The sequence below is a fragment of the Chiloscyllium plagiosum genome, unplaced genomic scaffold, assembly GCF_037043375.1.
Source record: "Chiloscyllium plagiosum isolate Xiang-an unplaced genomic scaffold, Cpla_swu_hap1 HiC_scaffold_6, whole genome shotgun sequence".
In the NCBI taxonomy this organism is placed as follows: Eukaryota; Metazoa; Chordata; class Chondrichthyes; order Orectolobiformes; family Hemiscylliidae; genus Chiloscyllium; species Chiloscyllium plagiosum.
The window spans coordinates 87,382,349-87,396,684 of NW_028270144.1; the positions used below are offsets into that span (position 1 = coordinate 87,382,349).

The 14,336-nt window shown below is 38.8% G+C and overlaps 1 protein-coding gene across 6 annotated transcripts in view; it reads left to right on the forward strand.

Annotated features, from left to right (window-relative positions):
- sgcg (sarcoglycan, gamma) overlaps positions 1–14,336 on the forward strand; it is a 679,656-nt gene that overhangs the window by 420,270 nt on the left and 245,050 nt on the right. For all 6 annotated transcript variants that reach the window (XM_043691949.2, XM_087988173.1, XM_087988171.1 and 3 more), the window contains one exon: positions 3,608–3,709. In XM_043691949.2, coding sequence (XP_043547884.1) covers positions 3,608–3,709 — 102 coding nt within the window. The remainder of the gene's footprint in view (positions 1–3,607; positions 3,710–14,336) is intronic.

Below are 14,336 nucleotides of genomic sequence, written 5' to 3' on the forward strand. Positions count from 1 at the left end.
AGCCAAAGGTGAGCACAAATGGAGATTTGATGCACAACAAGTAGCTGTGGCATGGCAACAACTTATTAATGTCAAAGGCCTTCTGCTTGCCAACAACATTGTGCTTAGCTCCTAGATTGTTGAACAGCTTATGGGTGTGAATGTTTGAGGGAGAAGCCATCAGACCGCTGGAAGGTAAGGAACGGCTTTTGCTGTGCAGTTAAAGGCATCTCATGCCTGAAGTTAACCAGATTATTTAGCCTCATCAGTTACTATATGGTGTAACTTTTAAGAAATATGTCAGAGACTTTTATAAACTATGAAGCAGTTGCCCTGTGCCTCCTGAAAACCACTGAAAGTACTTGGAAAAGGAAAATTATGAAGTAGTGCTCTGATCAGCAAAAGGAAGATCTCAGCAAACGCTCTGAATAGAGACTGCTAAACTCCTTTCCTAGTCTTCCCCTCCCCCATAAATAACATGTTTATTTGTGCATGAGTGTATGTTTGCAGAGGGTGAGTTTATAAGTAGATTAGAGTTTCATAATTGTTTGTAGTCAGAATCTGTTTATTTGTAATAAATAGTTAGGTACAGAAAGTTGGTCCAAACTTTCTGTCATCTTGGATCGACAGGCAAAATGGGCAATTCTGCATATTTCTTAAAAATCTTTACCTCTTGTGATGCCTCCAGAAATTGTGGGACTTGATTTTCCAGCATCATCCCATGTGGCATAACAAGTAGCTGGATCTCACCCATAGTGATGATGTTGAAAGTAGATTGATCATAACGACTATGTATTAACTATCGCAAAGTCAATGTGATAACAAAGGTGGATTCATTTCCAATTCCCTGATGGGATGATTATATTGATGGGATGGGAAAAATAAAATGTACTATGAAAATTGAGTATTTAAAGGAATACTGGCAAGTTCTATTGACTGAAACAACCAAAGAAATACTAGTTTGGAAGATAAAATGTATCAGCAATGTTTCAATTATTAACTGGCTAAACTACTAAAAGTTGTGCAAATGTGTTGTTTAGCTTGTTTATTTGGTTGCTTTCAGTCTAACCTGGAAAGAACATTTATAACACTTGACAAACTGGCTGATCAGTTACAAATGGCTAATTTGGTCATAAATTTGGTTAAAAGTGCATTTGCCAAAGAAAAAAATGACATGTTTGAATCATTACCATGAGACAAGGCTACATAACACTTAGAAAGTAAAACTAAGGGCTTTTCCATGCCGAAGTGAAATTTTGTAATATGTGAGCATTTTATCCAAGCTTCATTCCGAATTTTGACTCTATAGTATCTCCTTTGACAAGCTTATCAAAGAAAGACAAGAAATTTGAACAGGCAAAAGAATATCCAAGTGTCTTTGACAATATGAAAGCTTTGCTGACTACTGTAACAGTCCTAGGAGTACCAAAGTATCATAAGCAATTTAAACCGGCTGTTGATGCCAACAATCTCAATATTGTTGCAGCACTGTTGCAAGAAATTGAGATGGGTGTCTGAATGACCAATCGGTTATTTTTGCAGGAAATGAAATGTGTATCAACAGAAATATTAAGCAGACAAGAAAAAGACACCAAGCCCTGGCATTAGTTCTACATTATTTCAAGTGTACATATCAAGTAATTCACATTTCAATACCCCCTTAGTCTAACCCCTAGCAAATATCAGTAAAGTTTATGTCAATCACAAAACAGGCAGGCTAAACCAAGAGATAAAGTGTACAAATATTAAATCATGCAGCATGAGCGATTTTAACAACAGACCACATTATCATACATCACTGTTTATTTATTTATTTTTTGTATAGACTGTAATCATTCTTCTCATGAAACTTCTCAATAAAAATCTGAGATTGGTTTCGTTAGAGCTTAATGCCACAATAGCCCCATCATTTTAAAATGATTTCTGCAACTGATTTCTGATTTTAAAAAAAGAGTAGGATAGCAGATATCTTGCCTAGAACAGTCATGGAAGAAAATTAACATTGTCATCAAAATAGCCTTGTGTAAAAATATGATTGTTATGCAAATCCTTATGTGTTTAATGCTAATATCTTAATGCTGTCAAAGTAAAATACAACTAGTGATTTTCGGATATTGTCATAGCAAATTACAATGCCTCTTAAAGTACCTTTGTTTGAATAGGGTGATGATGAAATGTATGATGAAGGTTTACAATATATTATTTGGGAGATTGGATTCAACAGTAGAGGAAAAAGGACGTTTAGTTTTCAGTTCTGTGACATTGATTTGTGTTTTTTTAAGAAATCAGATTTTTGCTGGCGAGCTGGCAAACAGAACCACAGCAACGAGCACCTGAGCTACAAATCTTCTCACAAACTTTAAATCAGATTTTTTTTAACAGAGTTCAAACACCATTCCCAAGAAAATTAGTGACTTAATTTAAATGACTAGCAATCTATATGGGAAGTTAATTGATGAAATGTTGACAAAGTTGTATTTTGTGATATACAGAAAAGCAATCAAACGTTGCTAGCCAATTGAGTTAGGAAGGAAAGATTAATTTCAGCAGAAAGACTGTTTACATTATGAACTTCTTCCAACTTGAAATAATTTTTAATTAGCATATCAAGGAGAAAGGCTGGGAAAGATGTTGAATATCCTTAAGTTTCTGTGAGAAAAATCAATGGGGTTAGCCTGTATTTTACTATTTCTGAGACTAAGGGAGATAATGACATCTGATGAATGTGAAGAAGCTCTGAAAGGAACTGCAAACAAACTTGTCAATTGAGTAAGACATTAAACAGAAAAAATTGGAGATACTTCATTGGAGTTGAGTGTCTGTAAATTATGTTTTTGGGAAAAAGGGCTTTTTCTTCTGTTTCTGACACGATACTTTCACACTATCATAGCTTGTTTGATTCTTCTTTTAAGTGATAAGTGTAGATATGTTTTGTTCCTTAAAGGTAAAGTGGCAGTCTCATGTGAATGTGTTCAGTGACTGCCCAACACATTAACTAAAAGAAAATAGTCTCTCATGCCACGTTTCACTTTGAGATCTGACTTGTCCTGTATTACCATTCCCTGGGGTTTAACTACCAGTGACAATTTTACTAACGTTCACTCACTAGGTGAGGAATCGACAGTTAAATGTGAAATTGAAATTTTTGATCCTGTCAGAATTTTACTTCCCACTAACTTTGGGCCAGCTTCAGACAATGAGGGGTAATCTATGAAAAGTTAGTCTGCTGTTAAAATCGCTCATGCTGCATGATTGAGTATCTGTGCACTTTGTCACTTGTTTTAGCCTGCCTGTCTCGTGATTGAAATAAACTTTACTGATATTTGCTTGGGGTTAGATAAAGGGGGCATTGAAATGTGAGACAAAAGCATTTAGTAATTTTTTTTTGTTGGTTGCTTCTTGTGTTATGGTTCCACACAGGATTTTCACTATGCTGGAGATAATGGTATAGAAAGCTAACTACAGTATTCAGTAATCTAAATAGCTATGATTCCATTGTGGCCTTTAATTACATTCAGAATATATAAGGCCTCTACTATGTCTCCTCTTAGATATAATTCTGAAATTGCCTATCAGTCTCTGCAGCATAGTCCGGAGTTTGATTTGTGCTTGATTTTATTTCCTGCAGGATGGAATGGGATATCTGAGAGTTACAGAAAATGGACTTCGTCTGGAAGGAGAGTCGGAATTTCTTTTCCCGTTGTATGCCAAAGAAATTCGCTCCAGAACGGTATGTAGTAGTAATCTTGTATGGAACTCCAGTGAAGTAAGAGAATTTAATGTTCAATATTATTCAGTGCTGTGAAATGTTAAACGTATCAACAACTTGTGAATCCAACTGGCAATTATTGTCAGAGCTCAAGGACAATTTATCTTTCCATAAGAATAAATTTGATAATTTAATGCTTCCTTTGCAGAAGTTCCAAATTGGGAATGCACATTGGGATTTCTGGCACACAGCAGCAGACCGATTATGTGTTTACTAATGGGATGGTAATGGAGAGCATAGAAAGTTTGAAGGTGACCATGCTAATGCTCCATGAAATGTAATAATGGGCTTATAAGCCTGGAAATTATAACTGATCATCTTATTGTGCAAACGTTGAACAGGCTTATATCAAATTCCTCTCCCTGCTATTTCATTAATGTCATTAAGTGGGCTACTACCTATAAATTAAAGTAATAGAGCGATGAATTAATATAAAGACATAAGAACAGAAATAGGCCATTCAGGTCCTTGAGCTTTTTCTATATTAAATTAGATCATGGCTGATCTGTGCCATAACTCCATCTATCTGTTTTGTTCTGTTACCCAAAACCTACCTACCAAATTAAAACCTTTGAAGGTCAAATTACAAATTTTTAAATGATGTGGTCTCATGGACTCATGCAGCTCCAGGAGAAAGAAAGAACAATAGCACAGCATTAATGCATTATCTTTGTTATTTAATCTGACCGTTAACACCAGCTCAAATAATGTCATTGCCTGTATCTAGAGGCAAGTATTGATTTGGGATCATTCATCGAAGGGTAAAGGTATAGGTTGTTTGCCCATTACATTGCTGATATGGTAGGTGAGTACTATTGCAGTTGACTCAAATAAGGATGTCCATGGGGCAGCCTATATTGAATAAGCAAACATACCAAGATGCTGGGTGAATTGGCAGGCATGCCAGCCAGTCTCCTGATGCTGTTAAAGAGCATGGTGAAGTCCAGCACCAACTTAGAAGGGGATTTGATTCAGACTCATTGTCTCGCTGGCCTCTGTTCCATCTCTTTGTTGTCTTGCTGACCCAGAGACTCTTCATCTGCTGCCCTCATGCCTGTTCCATTCTTTGTGTGAAGAGGTCATCAAACTCCTCTGAACAACCCTATCCCTGTGAAAATGTAGGAGCACTATCTAGGAAATCGAGAAACTCATGGCACCTCCAAAAATATTCCAAATTACTTCTAGGCTCTCTGCAAGTGAAAAAGCTCCAAAAGATTAAGCTAACAGTAATCAGACTTCTGGATCCTTGAAATGGCATTAAAACGGGGCTTAAATTTTAATATCATGTTTGTTTTCTTCCTGACTAAATAAATGCTACACTCTCTGAACAGTTTCTGCTCAGATTTAAAACCAGTTTAGAATCATATTGCATAAGTGGGGATAAACCTGTTTCAAAATCCTGGCAAAGTTGGCAAGAAGGAGCCAGAAATGGATGAGACAGTTTTAGAATAGTTCAAAATTACCCTAGTATCATTATGTAAATAATTTATCATTTAATTGTGGAAAAAAAATCTGTGCATTGACTAAAATCAGAATAAGTCAAATTATGAAACCACCTAAATGTGTGATGTAATGCACCAGATTTATACCTGGTGAAATCCACATATCATTGACTGGGAGATAGGGAGAATCTGTTCCTGTACATTAAAGGATCAGGAACAAGAAGACACAGGTTTAAAATAATTGGCAAAAAAAAGCAAAAGTGACATGAGAAAAAACATTTCCACTAATTAAGGTCAGGGACCAACTTTGAGACTGTGGTGGAGGCAGGTCAATTGAAGCACTCAATTTGAGAGCTATTGGGAAAGGAAGAGTAGCAGGGATATGGGAAGAAGGTGACAGAATGGACCTAAGTGAATCACTTATTTGGAGAGCTGGTGCAGGCATGATGGCTGAATGACTTCTTTCTGCGTTTTAGGCCATTTCGGTGGACACCAAGAGTCCCTCTGAATTATTCATTTCCCTGAGATTATTGAGAGTTAAGCAGCCAACACTTTATAGTGGTTCGTATTATTTAGCTTCAAATGACCACCATGGTCATTTACAGTTTATCGTTACACTAAAACCCCATAGCTTCCTGTTGGCGTGCAGTGTTGGAGGAGCTGAGTGGTAAAAATCAAAGTTGCACCAATGGGTCCAGTCTTTCCAGGTTTAACTGGGAGCTTGGCTGGTGGTACAGTCATATAGACTGGCAGACTCTGCAGACATGCTTGACTCGAGACTAGTATTTGTTATAAGAGTCGTCAGAGATAAGTTAGTATGGTGTTTTGCGGGCAAGTAACAGACTTTGAATTACAATGTCAAAAGTACTGGTGTGTTTCACTGCACTTCTACACTATTATATGGAAGAGTCCAGGGGACAAATGTTCACAACATGCTCTCTCTGCCTAAGATACGCATTAGAAATAAAGCCATTTTCCATGTACAAAGAATAATCTGTAACAAACGGAAACTGCATTTACCTTTGCAATTTTATGAATGCCATAAATCATATTCCAAGACAGAAAGTATTTAAAGGAAATGTGAGTATTTAATGGCCCAATTCTGCTAACAATCATTTCAACATCTCACAGTAAATAGGTATCTGAGGTGCCAACCTAAGTAGGAAGGAGGTGAATGGTTTATGAAAGTAGACATAATAATGGGACTGATCAGATGTTAACTTGGACCTAATCCCCTTTCTGTGCTGAGCACTTTCTCAGTGACCAATACTTTGTTGTACATCAGGCAACATCTGTAAGCCAGACCCTCACTTCCATCTGCTAATCAGTTGGTGCTTCTGTTCTGACAAGGGGACACTGAACCCGAAACATTCACTCTGCTTTCTGTCCATCTGCTGAGTTTCTCCAGCAATTTCTGTTCTTGTTTCAGATTTCCAGCAACTGCAGTTCTTGGTTTTATTTTGGTGCTTCCCATGTGCTTCGACTCATAATATGGAACAGTGGCTCATGAATTAACAATAGACTGGATCTGAAATCATGCATACAGATATATTTTGTGTGCATCAACCCTTTTCTTGCCTAAAAACTTGTTGGAAGTTAAATCAACTCTGTTGTTCTGGATGAAGGTTTGCTTTTTCAATCAGAAACTCCTGTGACAACGTGCATCAAAATTGTGGATGCACATTTCCGATGAATTTATGTCCTGTCGCCATGCGAAGTCTCAAAACTGCAACTGTTTCATTGCATCCTCTGCATAATCATACCTCGTTCTTGCATGACCTACAACTTTGAGATGCAATTTACAATTGAAATCTTGCTTCATATACTTGTTTTGCAGTTAGAGCACCGCAGGTCATTGTAAAATTACATGATGCATAATCAATGATTTAAGTTGCTGATTAAAGGTTGTGGGTTACAAATATATCAGTCAATATACATAAAAACCAGAAGAACTGTGGATACTGTAAATCAAAAATAAAAACCGAAGTTGCTGGAAAAGCTCAGCATGTCTAGCAGCATCTGTGAAGAGAACTCAGAGTTAATGTTTCCTTTCTGAGGAAGGGTCATTGGAGCCAAAACACTAACAATAAATATACATGTCCACCATTAACTTCCAACATTTTAAGATGACTTTTCTACTTTGACAACAAAATGTCATGTTGAATACACAGTTCTGATCTGTACAAAGTTATACAATTGGTTGAAGACATATGACATATCACACATCTGTTCAAAGAACCTTACAACATTTGTTGAGCTGCAACAGTGATCAGTGCAGAGATGATTCGACCCCCTTATCTCATTACAACCTCTGTCTATATGCAGGCAAAAAATGCTGAGTTTCCGATAATAATGGTGAGACCGATTGCTCATGATGTCAAATCAGATGTGACTGAGTGTGTTAACGCAGAGACTTAGCTAAATTGAAAGCAATGAAAATCAGGGGAAACTCTCCACTGATTGCTAGAAAAACTGAATGGCCTGCAGGTGGATAAATCCCCTGGATCAGATGGACTCCACCCCAGAGTTCTAAGGGAGATATCTGAAGAGATAATGATAGTGTTAGTGGTGATCTTCAGGAATTGTTAGAATCAGGAAGGTCCCAAGGGACTGGAAAATCACTAACATGACACCTCTGCTTAAAAAGGGAGTAAGGCAAAAGAGGAAAATTACAGACTCATTAGTCTAACCTTGGTTGTGGGTAAGATCCTGGAATCTATTGTAAAGGATGAGATTTCTAAATACTTGGAAGTATATGGTAAAATGGGGCAAAGTCAGTATGGTTTCATCAAGGAGTGGTCATGCCTGACAAATCTTCTAGGATTCTTTGAAGAAGTAACAAGCAGTTTAGACCAAGGAGAGCCAATGGATGTTATCTATCTGGATTTCAAGAAGGCCTTTAGCAAGGTGCCACACAGGAGGCTACTGAGTAAGATAAGGGCAAGAGGCAAGATGCTAGTTTGGCTGTCTGACAGAAGCAGGGACTGGGGATAAAAGGGTCTTTCTCAGGATGGCAGCTGGTGGCAAGTGGTGTTCCACAAGGCTCAGTGTTGGAACCACAACTTTTCACTATATATATTAGCGATCTAGATGAAGGAACTGAGGGCATTCTGGCTTTGTTTGCAGATGATACAAAGATAGGTAGCATTGAGAAGGCAGGGAGCTTGCAGAAGGATTGGGACAGATTAGGAGAGTAGACAAAGAAGTGGCAGATGGAATACAATGTGGGAACATAAAGTCATAGAGAGGTACAGAATGGAAACAGACCCTTTGGTCCAACTTGTCCATGCCAACCAAATATCCTAACCCAATCAAGTCCCACCTGCCAGTACCCAACCCATATCCCCACAAACCCTTCCTATTTGTATACCCATCCAGATGCCTTTTAAATATTGCAATTGTACTAGCCTCCACAACTTCTTCTGGCAGCTCATTCCATACACACACCACCATCTGCATGAAAAGGTTGCCCCTTAGGTCTCTTTTATATCTTTCCCCTCTCACCCAAAACCTATGCCTTCTGGTTCTGAATTCCCCCACCCCAGGGAAAAGACTTTGTCTATTTATCCTATCCATGCCCCTCATGATTTTATGAACCTCTATAAGGTCACCCCTCAGCCTCTGACACTCCAGGGAGAGAACAGCCCTAGCCTATTCAACCTCTCCCTCTCAAATCCTCCAACCCTGGCAACATCCTTGTAAATCTTTTCTGAACCCTTTCAAGTTTCACAACATCTTTCCAATAGGAAGGAGACCAGAATTGCACGCAATATTCCAACAGTGGCCTAACCAATGTCCTGTACAGCCGCAACATGACCTCCCAACTCCTGTACTCCATACTCTGACCAATAAAGGAAAGCATACCAAACGCCTTCTTCACTATCCTATCTACCTGCGACTCCACTTTCAAGGAGCTATGAGCCTGCACTCCAAGGTCTCTTTGTTCAGTAACACTCCCTAGGACGTTTATGCGGTCATGCACTTCAGTAGGAAGAGTAGAGGCATAGACTATTTTCTAAATGGAGAGAAAATTCAGAAGTCTGAAATGAAAAGTGACTTGGGAGTTCTAGTTTTGGATTCTCTCAATATAAACTTGCAAGTTGAGTTGGGATAGCAAATGCAATGATAGCATTTATTTTGAGAGGACTTGAATTTAAAAGCAGAGATGTACTTCTGAGGCTCTATAAGACTCTCGCCAGACCACATTTGGAGTATTGTTTGCAGTTTTGGGCCCCTTATCTTAGGAAGGATGTATTGGCCTTGGGGCATGTTCAAAAGAGGTTCACGAGAATGGTCCCAGGAATGAAAAGCTTAACAAACGAGGAAAGTTTAAAGATTCTGGATCTATACTCAATAGAGTTTAGAAGGATGTGGGGAAATCTAAATGAAGCATACAGAATACAGAATACTGAATCACGTGGACAGAGAAGATGTTGGGGAGATGCTTCCTTTGGTAGGAGAGACTAGAACCCAAGGGCACAGCCTTAGAGTAAAGGGAATGTCTTTTAGAGTGGAGATAGGGAGAAATTTCTTCAGCCAGAGCGTGGTGAATCTATGGAATTCATTGCCACAGAAGGTGGTAGAGGCCAGGTCATTGAGTGAGATATATAGGTTCTTGAGTATCAAGAGGATCAGGAGTTACAGGAAGAAAGTTGGAGAATGGGGTTACAAAACTTATCAACTATGATTCGAGGACAGAGCAGACTTGATGGGCTGAATGGCCTAATTTCTGCTCCTATGTCTTGTGGTCTTACGGTCTTATGAAGTCATACTAACCAAGCACAAAGGGAGATTGTTGTGATTAGTGGAGATCAACAAGTTTCAGTGTCATTCACAACTCCAAAGATACTGGCATAGTCTATGCTCACGTTAAGCAAATCTGGACATCTTTTAGGCTTAGACTATTAAGTGGTAAGTAATATTTCTGTCATAGAAGACCCAGGCATGGCTATCTCCAACAAGATATTCAACAGGATCATGATTGCTATATTCCCCCTCAGTATTGCCATTGACTAGAAAGCGAACTGGGCCTTCTCATACAGAAGATGGTAGGAATCTGGAACTCATTGCCTTTATAGGTGGTAGAGGCAGAAACTCTCACAGCATTTATAAAGAATTTAGATGTACACTTGTGATGCCAAGGCTTATAAGACTATGTGCAAAGTGCTAAAAATGGGATTAGAATCATGAGGTGATTTTGTTTTTGACTGGTGCAGACATGATGGTCTGAAGGGCCTTTTCCAAAGCTATAGATCTCTATGACTCCAAGACTAGCCATATGAATATTGTGGTTACAAGAGCTGGTAAGAGGCTAGGAGATCTGTGATCGCCTAACTCCTCAAAGATGAGGTTTTTGTAAATATCGATAATAGTTATTTATAGGTAAGGTGAGTGTGACTGCCTGAAATTCGAGACACCATTTGACCAAGTATGGTATCAAGGAACACCAGCAAAACTGGAGTCAATGGAAATCTATATTGTTTCGAGTCCTATGCAACGTAAAAGAAGATGGGCATGTGGTTACTGGAGGTCAACCATCTCATTCTCAGGACACCTCGGCAGGAGTTCCTCACAGCGGAATTCTCAACCCAACCAAACTCAGCTGTTTTATCAACGAGCATCCAGCCAACATAAGGCTACATGTGCAATGATAATTGAACAACATTTGGCACCATTTTGGATTTTTCAGGTCCTGAAGTGATCTCAGTTCATATGTAGATCCATTCCACTTCATATCATTCATATGATTAACTGGAACAACATTCAGTCTTGGACTGACAAGTAGCAATTAACATTTGCACCACACAAGAGCCTGGCAATGATCATCTCCAACAAGAGAGAATATAACCAGTGTTCCTTGATGACCAATGATATCACCATGACTGAATCTCCCACTAACAACGTCCTGCAGGTTACCACTAACCAACGTTAAGATTAGATTCCCTATAGTATGGAAACAGGCCATTTGGCCCAACAAGTCCACACTGAACCTCCGAAGAGTAACCCACCCAGACCTATTCTCCTATCCTATATTTACGCCTGATAATGTACCTAACACCCTGAAGAAGGGCTAATGCCCGAAACGTCGATTCTCCTGTTCCCTAGATGCTGCCTGACCTGCTGCATTTTTCCAGCAACATATTTCCATCTCTGATCTCCAGCATCTGCAGACCTCATTTTCTACCTAACACTATGGCCAATTTAGCATGGCCAATTCATCTGACCTGCACATCTTTCGATTGTGGGAGGAAACCCAAGCACCGGGAGGAAACCCACTCAGACGCGGGGAGAATGTGCAAATTCCACATAGACAGTAGCCCAAGGCAGGAATTGAACTCAGATCCTGGAGCTGTGAGGCAGCAGTGCTAACCACTGAGCCACTATGCCACCTTTGCCAGAACCAGAACCATGCCAGATAGTGAACTCCACTGGTCATATAAAAGATACAAGAACGAGTTAAAAACTTGGAATTATCTCTTCTGCTTTTCCTAATGCCTATTCACCATATACAACGTTCTCATCACAAATATAATAGAATGCTCTCTATTTGCATGGATGAGTATACCTCCAACAACATTCAAGAAGGCTGACTCTATTATGGACAAGACATCCATTTGATTGCCACTCCATCCACCATCTTCAATATTTACTCCCTTCCTACTGACAAACAGAAGCAGCAATGTTTACCTTCTACAAGATGCACTGCAATAAATCACCAAGGTTCCTTCAACAGCACCTTTCAAACCATGAACTCTAACATCTAGAAGGAAAAGGGCAGCAGATGCATGAGAACACCATCACCTGCAATATCCCTATTCTGACTTGAAGATATATGACCATTCCTTCACCATGGCTGAACCAAAACACTGAAACTCCCTTTCCAACACAGTATGCGTGTTCTTACATGCCAAGGACTGCAGAGTTTGAGGAAGGTGGCTCATCAACACTTTCTCCATGGCAATTAGAGATGAGCAATAAATGCCCACATGTCCACATCACTTGACAATTGTGAAGAAAAGCTGTCTAACAATGTTGGATAAAGTACAAACAGGAAATTTGAGGTGCATATAAGAGGGTAATGCAATAATAATGGGCACCTTAAAATCCCATTTAGACTGGCAAATCTAATGAGCACAAATGCTGTGGGGGATAAATTTCCTGGATTATATATGCAATAGGTTCCTGGAACAGTACTTAGAAGAACCAGCTATGGGTTTGGGCTCTTTTACATTTAGATTATGTGACAAGAAAGGACCAATTAATAACATTGATAAAAATGGAACCTTAGAAAACAATGTTCATAAAATGATAAAAGTTTACACTAAGTTTGAAAGTGATATAATTAATTCTGAAACTAGTGTCTTAAGTCTGAATGAAAGAAGCTAAATATGTCAAGGGCAAGTTAACTACGGTCGCTTGGAAAAATACTAAAAAGAAAATGTTCAGTCTTTAAAGAAGCATTACATGATCTAAAACAAATGTACAGTCCTCTAGGATTTAAAAGCCCAATAGGAAAGGTGGATCAACAATCTCACAAGGGAAGTGACAAATTGCATTAGATCAAACAAAATGGTTGATAAACTTGGCAAAAAAAAACTGATAAGCCTCAGGACTTGGAGCTATTTAAAATCCAGCAAAGGCTGATCAAGCAAATGATAAAGAAAGTGAAAAGAGAAAATGAATACAAACTAGCGAGAAACATATAGGTGTTGTAAAGTTTTTTTAGGTATCTGAAAAAGAAATCATTTGCGAGGACAAATGTGGGCCCATTTGAGGTAGATGCAGGAAAATTTATAATGGAGAATAGAAAACTGGCAGAGAAACTAAACAATTACTGTCTTCTAGAAACATTAGGAACACAAAGAAATTTGTATTAGAAGAACTGCTACTCAAAACATTAACTGGATTGAAGGATGAGAAACCTCCTGGAGTGTTGAAGAAGGTGACCAAAGACATAATGAATGCATTGGTGGTTATCTTCCAAAATGCTATACACTTTGTGGATAATTATACTGGCTGGAAAGTAACAAACTTTTAAAGAAGGGAGGAAGAGAGAAAGTGACGATTACAGCTAACTGGTAGTTGTTAATGCTTGTTTAAAGTTAAGGGAGACAAATAATTGTCTGAAACATACAAGTAGCTGTGAGGGCTCTTATGATAATGACCTGTGTCTGAACCACAAGGTCTGGTGCCAAGTCTCATGTGCTTGAGACGTGTGTAATCTCTGAACAAGTTGATTAGAAAATATCTACTTCAGTGGCATGGATGTTCAACCACTCACTGGTGTGAGAAAAGGGCTAGGACTGAGAGGGGGAGTAAATTCTCCACAAAGAAATGTTGTTTGTCTTGCTTTCAACCTCACACAATGGCATGCATTCTGATTCCATTAGTTTGATATCAGAAATACAGAAAACGTTGGATCCTATTATGAGAATATGTTAACTCAGCACAGAAAATAATTACATGATTGGACAGAATCATGAAATTATGAAAGAGGAATCATATTTGACAAATCTAATGAAGTATTTTGAGGATTTTATTTATAGCATAGTAAAGATGAACCAAAATATGTGGGATATTGTGGTCTAGTGGTTAGCATTCAACATGTTCACCACTGCGGCTCAGTTTTGAGTCTCAGTGAGGGACGTTTGCAGGGGGGGTGTTAGCTCGCTCAATTGGCTTGCTGGCTTGTTTGTGATGCAGAGTGATCCCAACAGAGTAGGTTCAATTCCCACACCATGTGAGGCGAACATGATGACTCTCCTTCTCAACCTCTCCCCTTGCCTGAGGTGTTGTGCTCCTTAGGTTAGCCAGTCATCTTTCTCTAATAAGTGAGCAGTCATATAGTCTGATAGGATTCGGGCAGCTTTATCTTATTTAGATTTCCAGAAGACTCTTGATAAGACTCAGGAGTTAGTAAACAAAATCAGATCACATGGGTTTGGGGGTAATATTTTCTGGATTGAGAATTGGTTGACAGACAGAAAATAGAGAAGACAATTAAGCAGGTCATTCTCAGATTTTGAGATCTCAGGCAGGCTGTGATTCGTAGGGTTGCTACCGGGATCAATGCTGAGGCCACAGCTATTCACAATCCATGTAAATAATTTGGATAAGGGGACCGAAATATTACTTACTGATGCTGT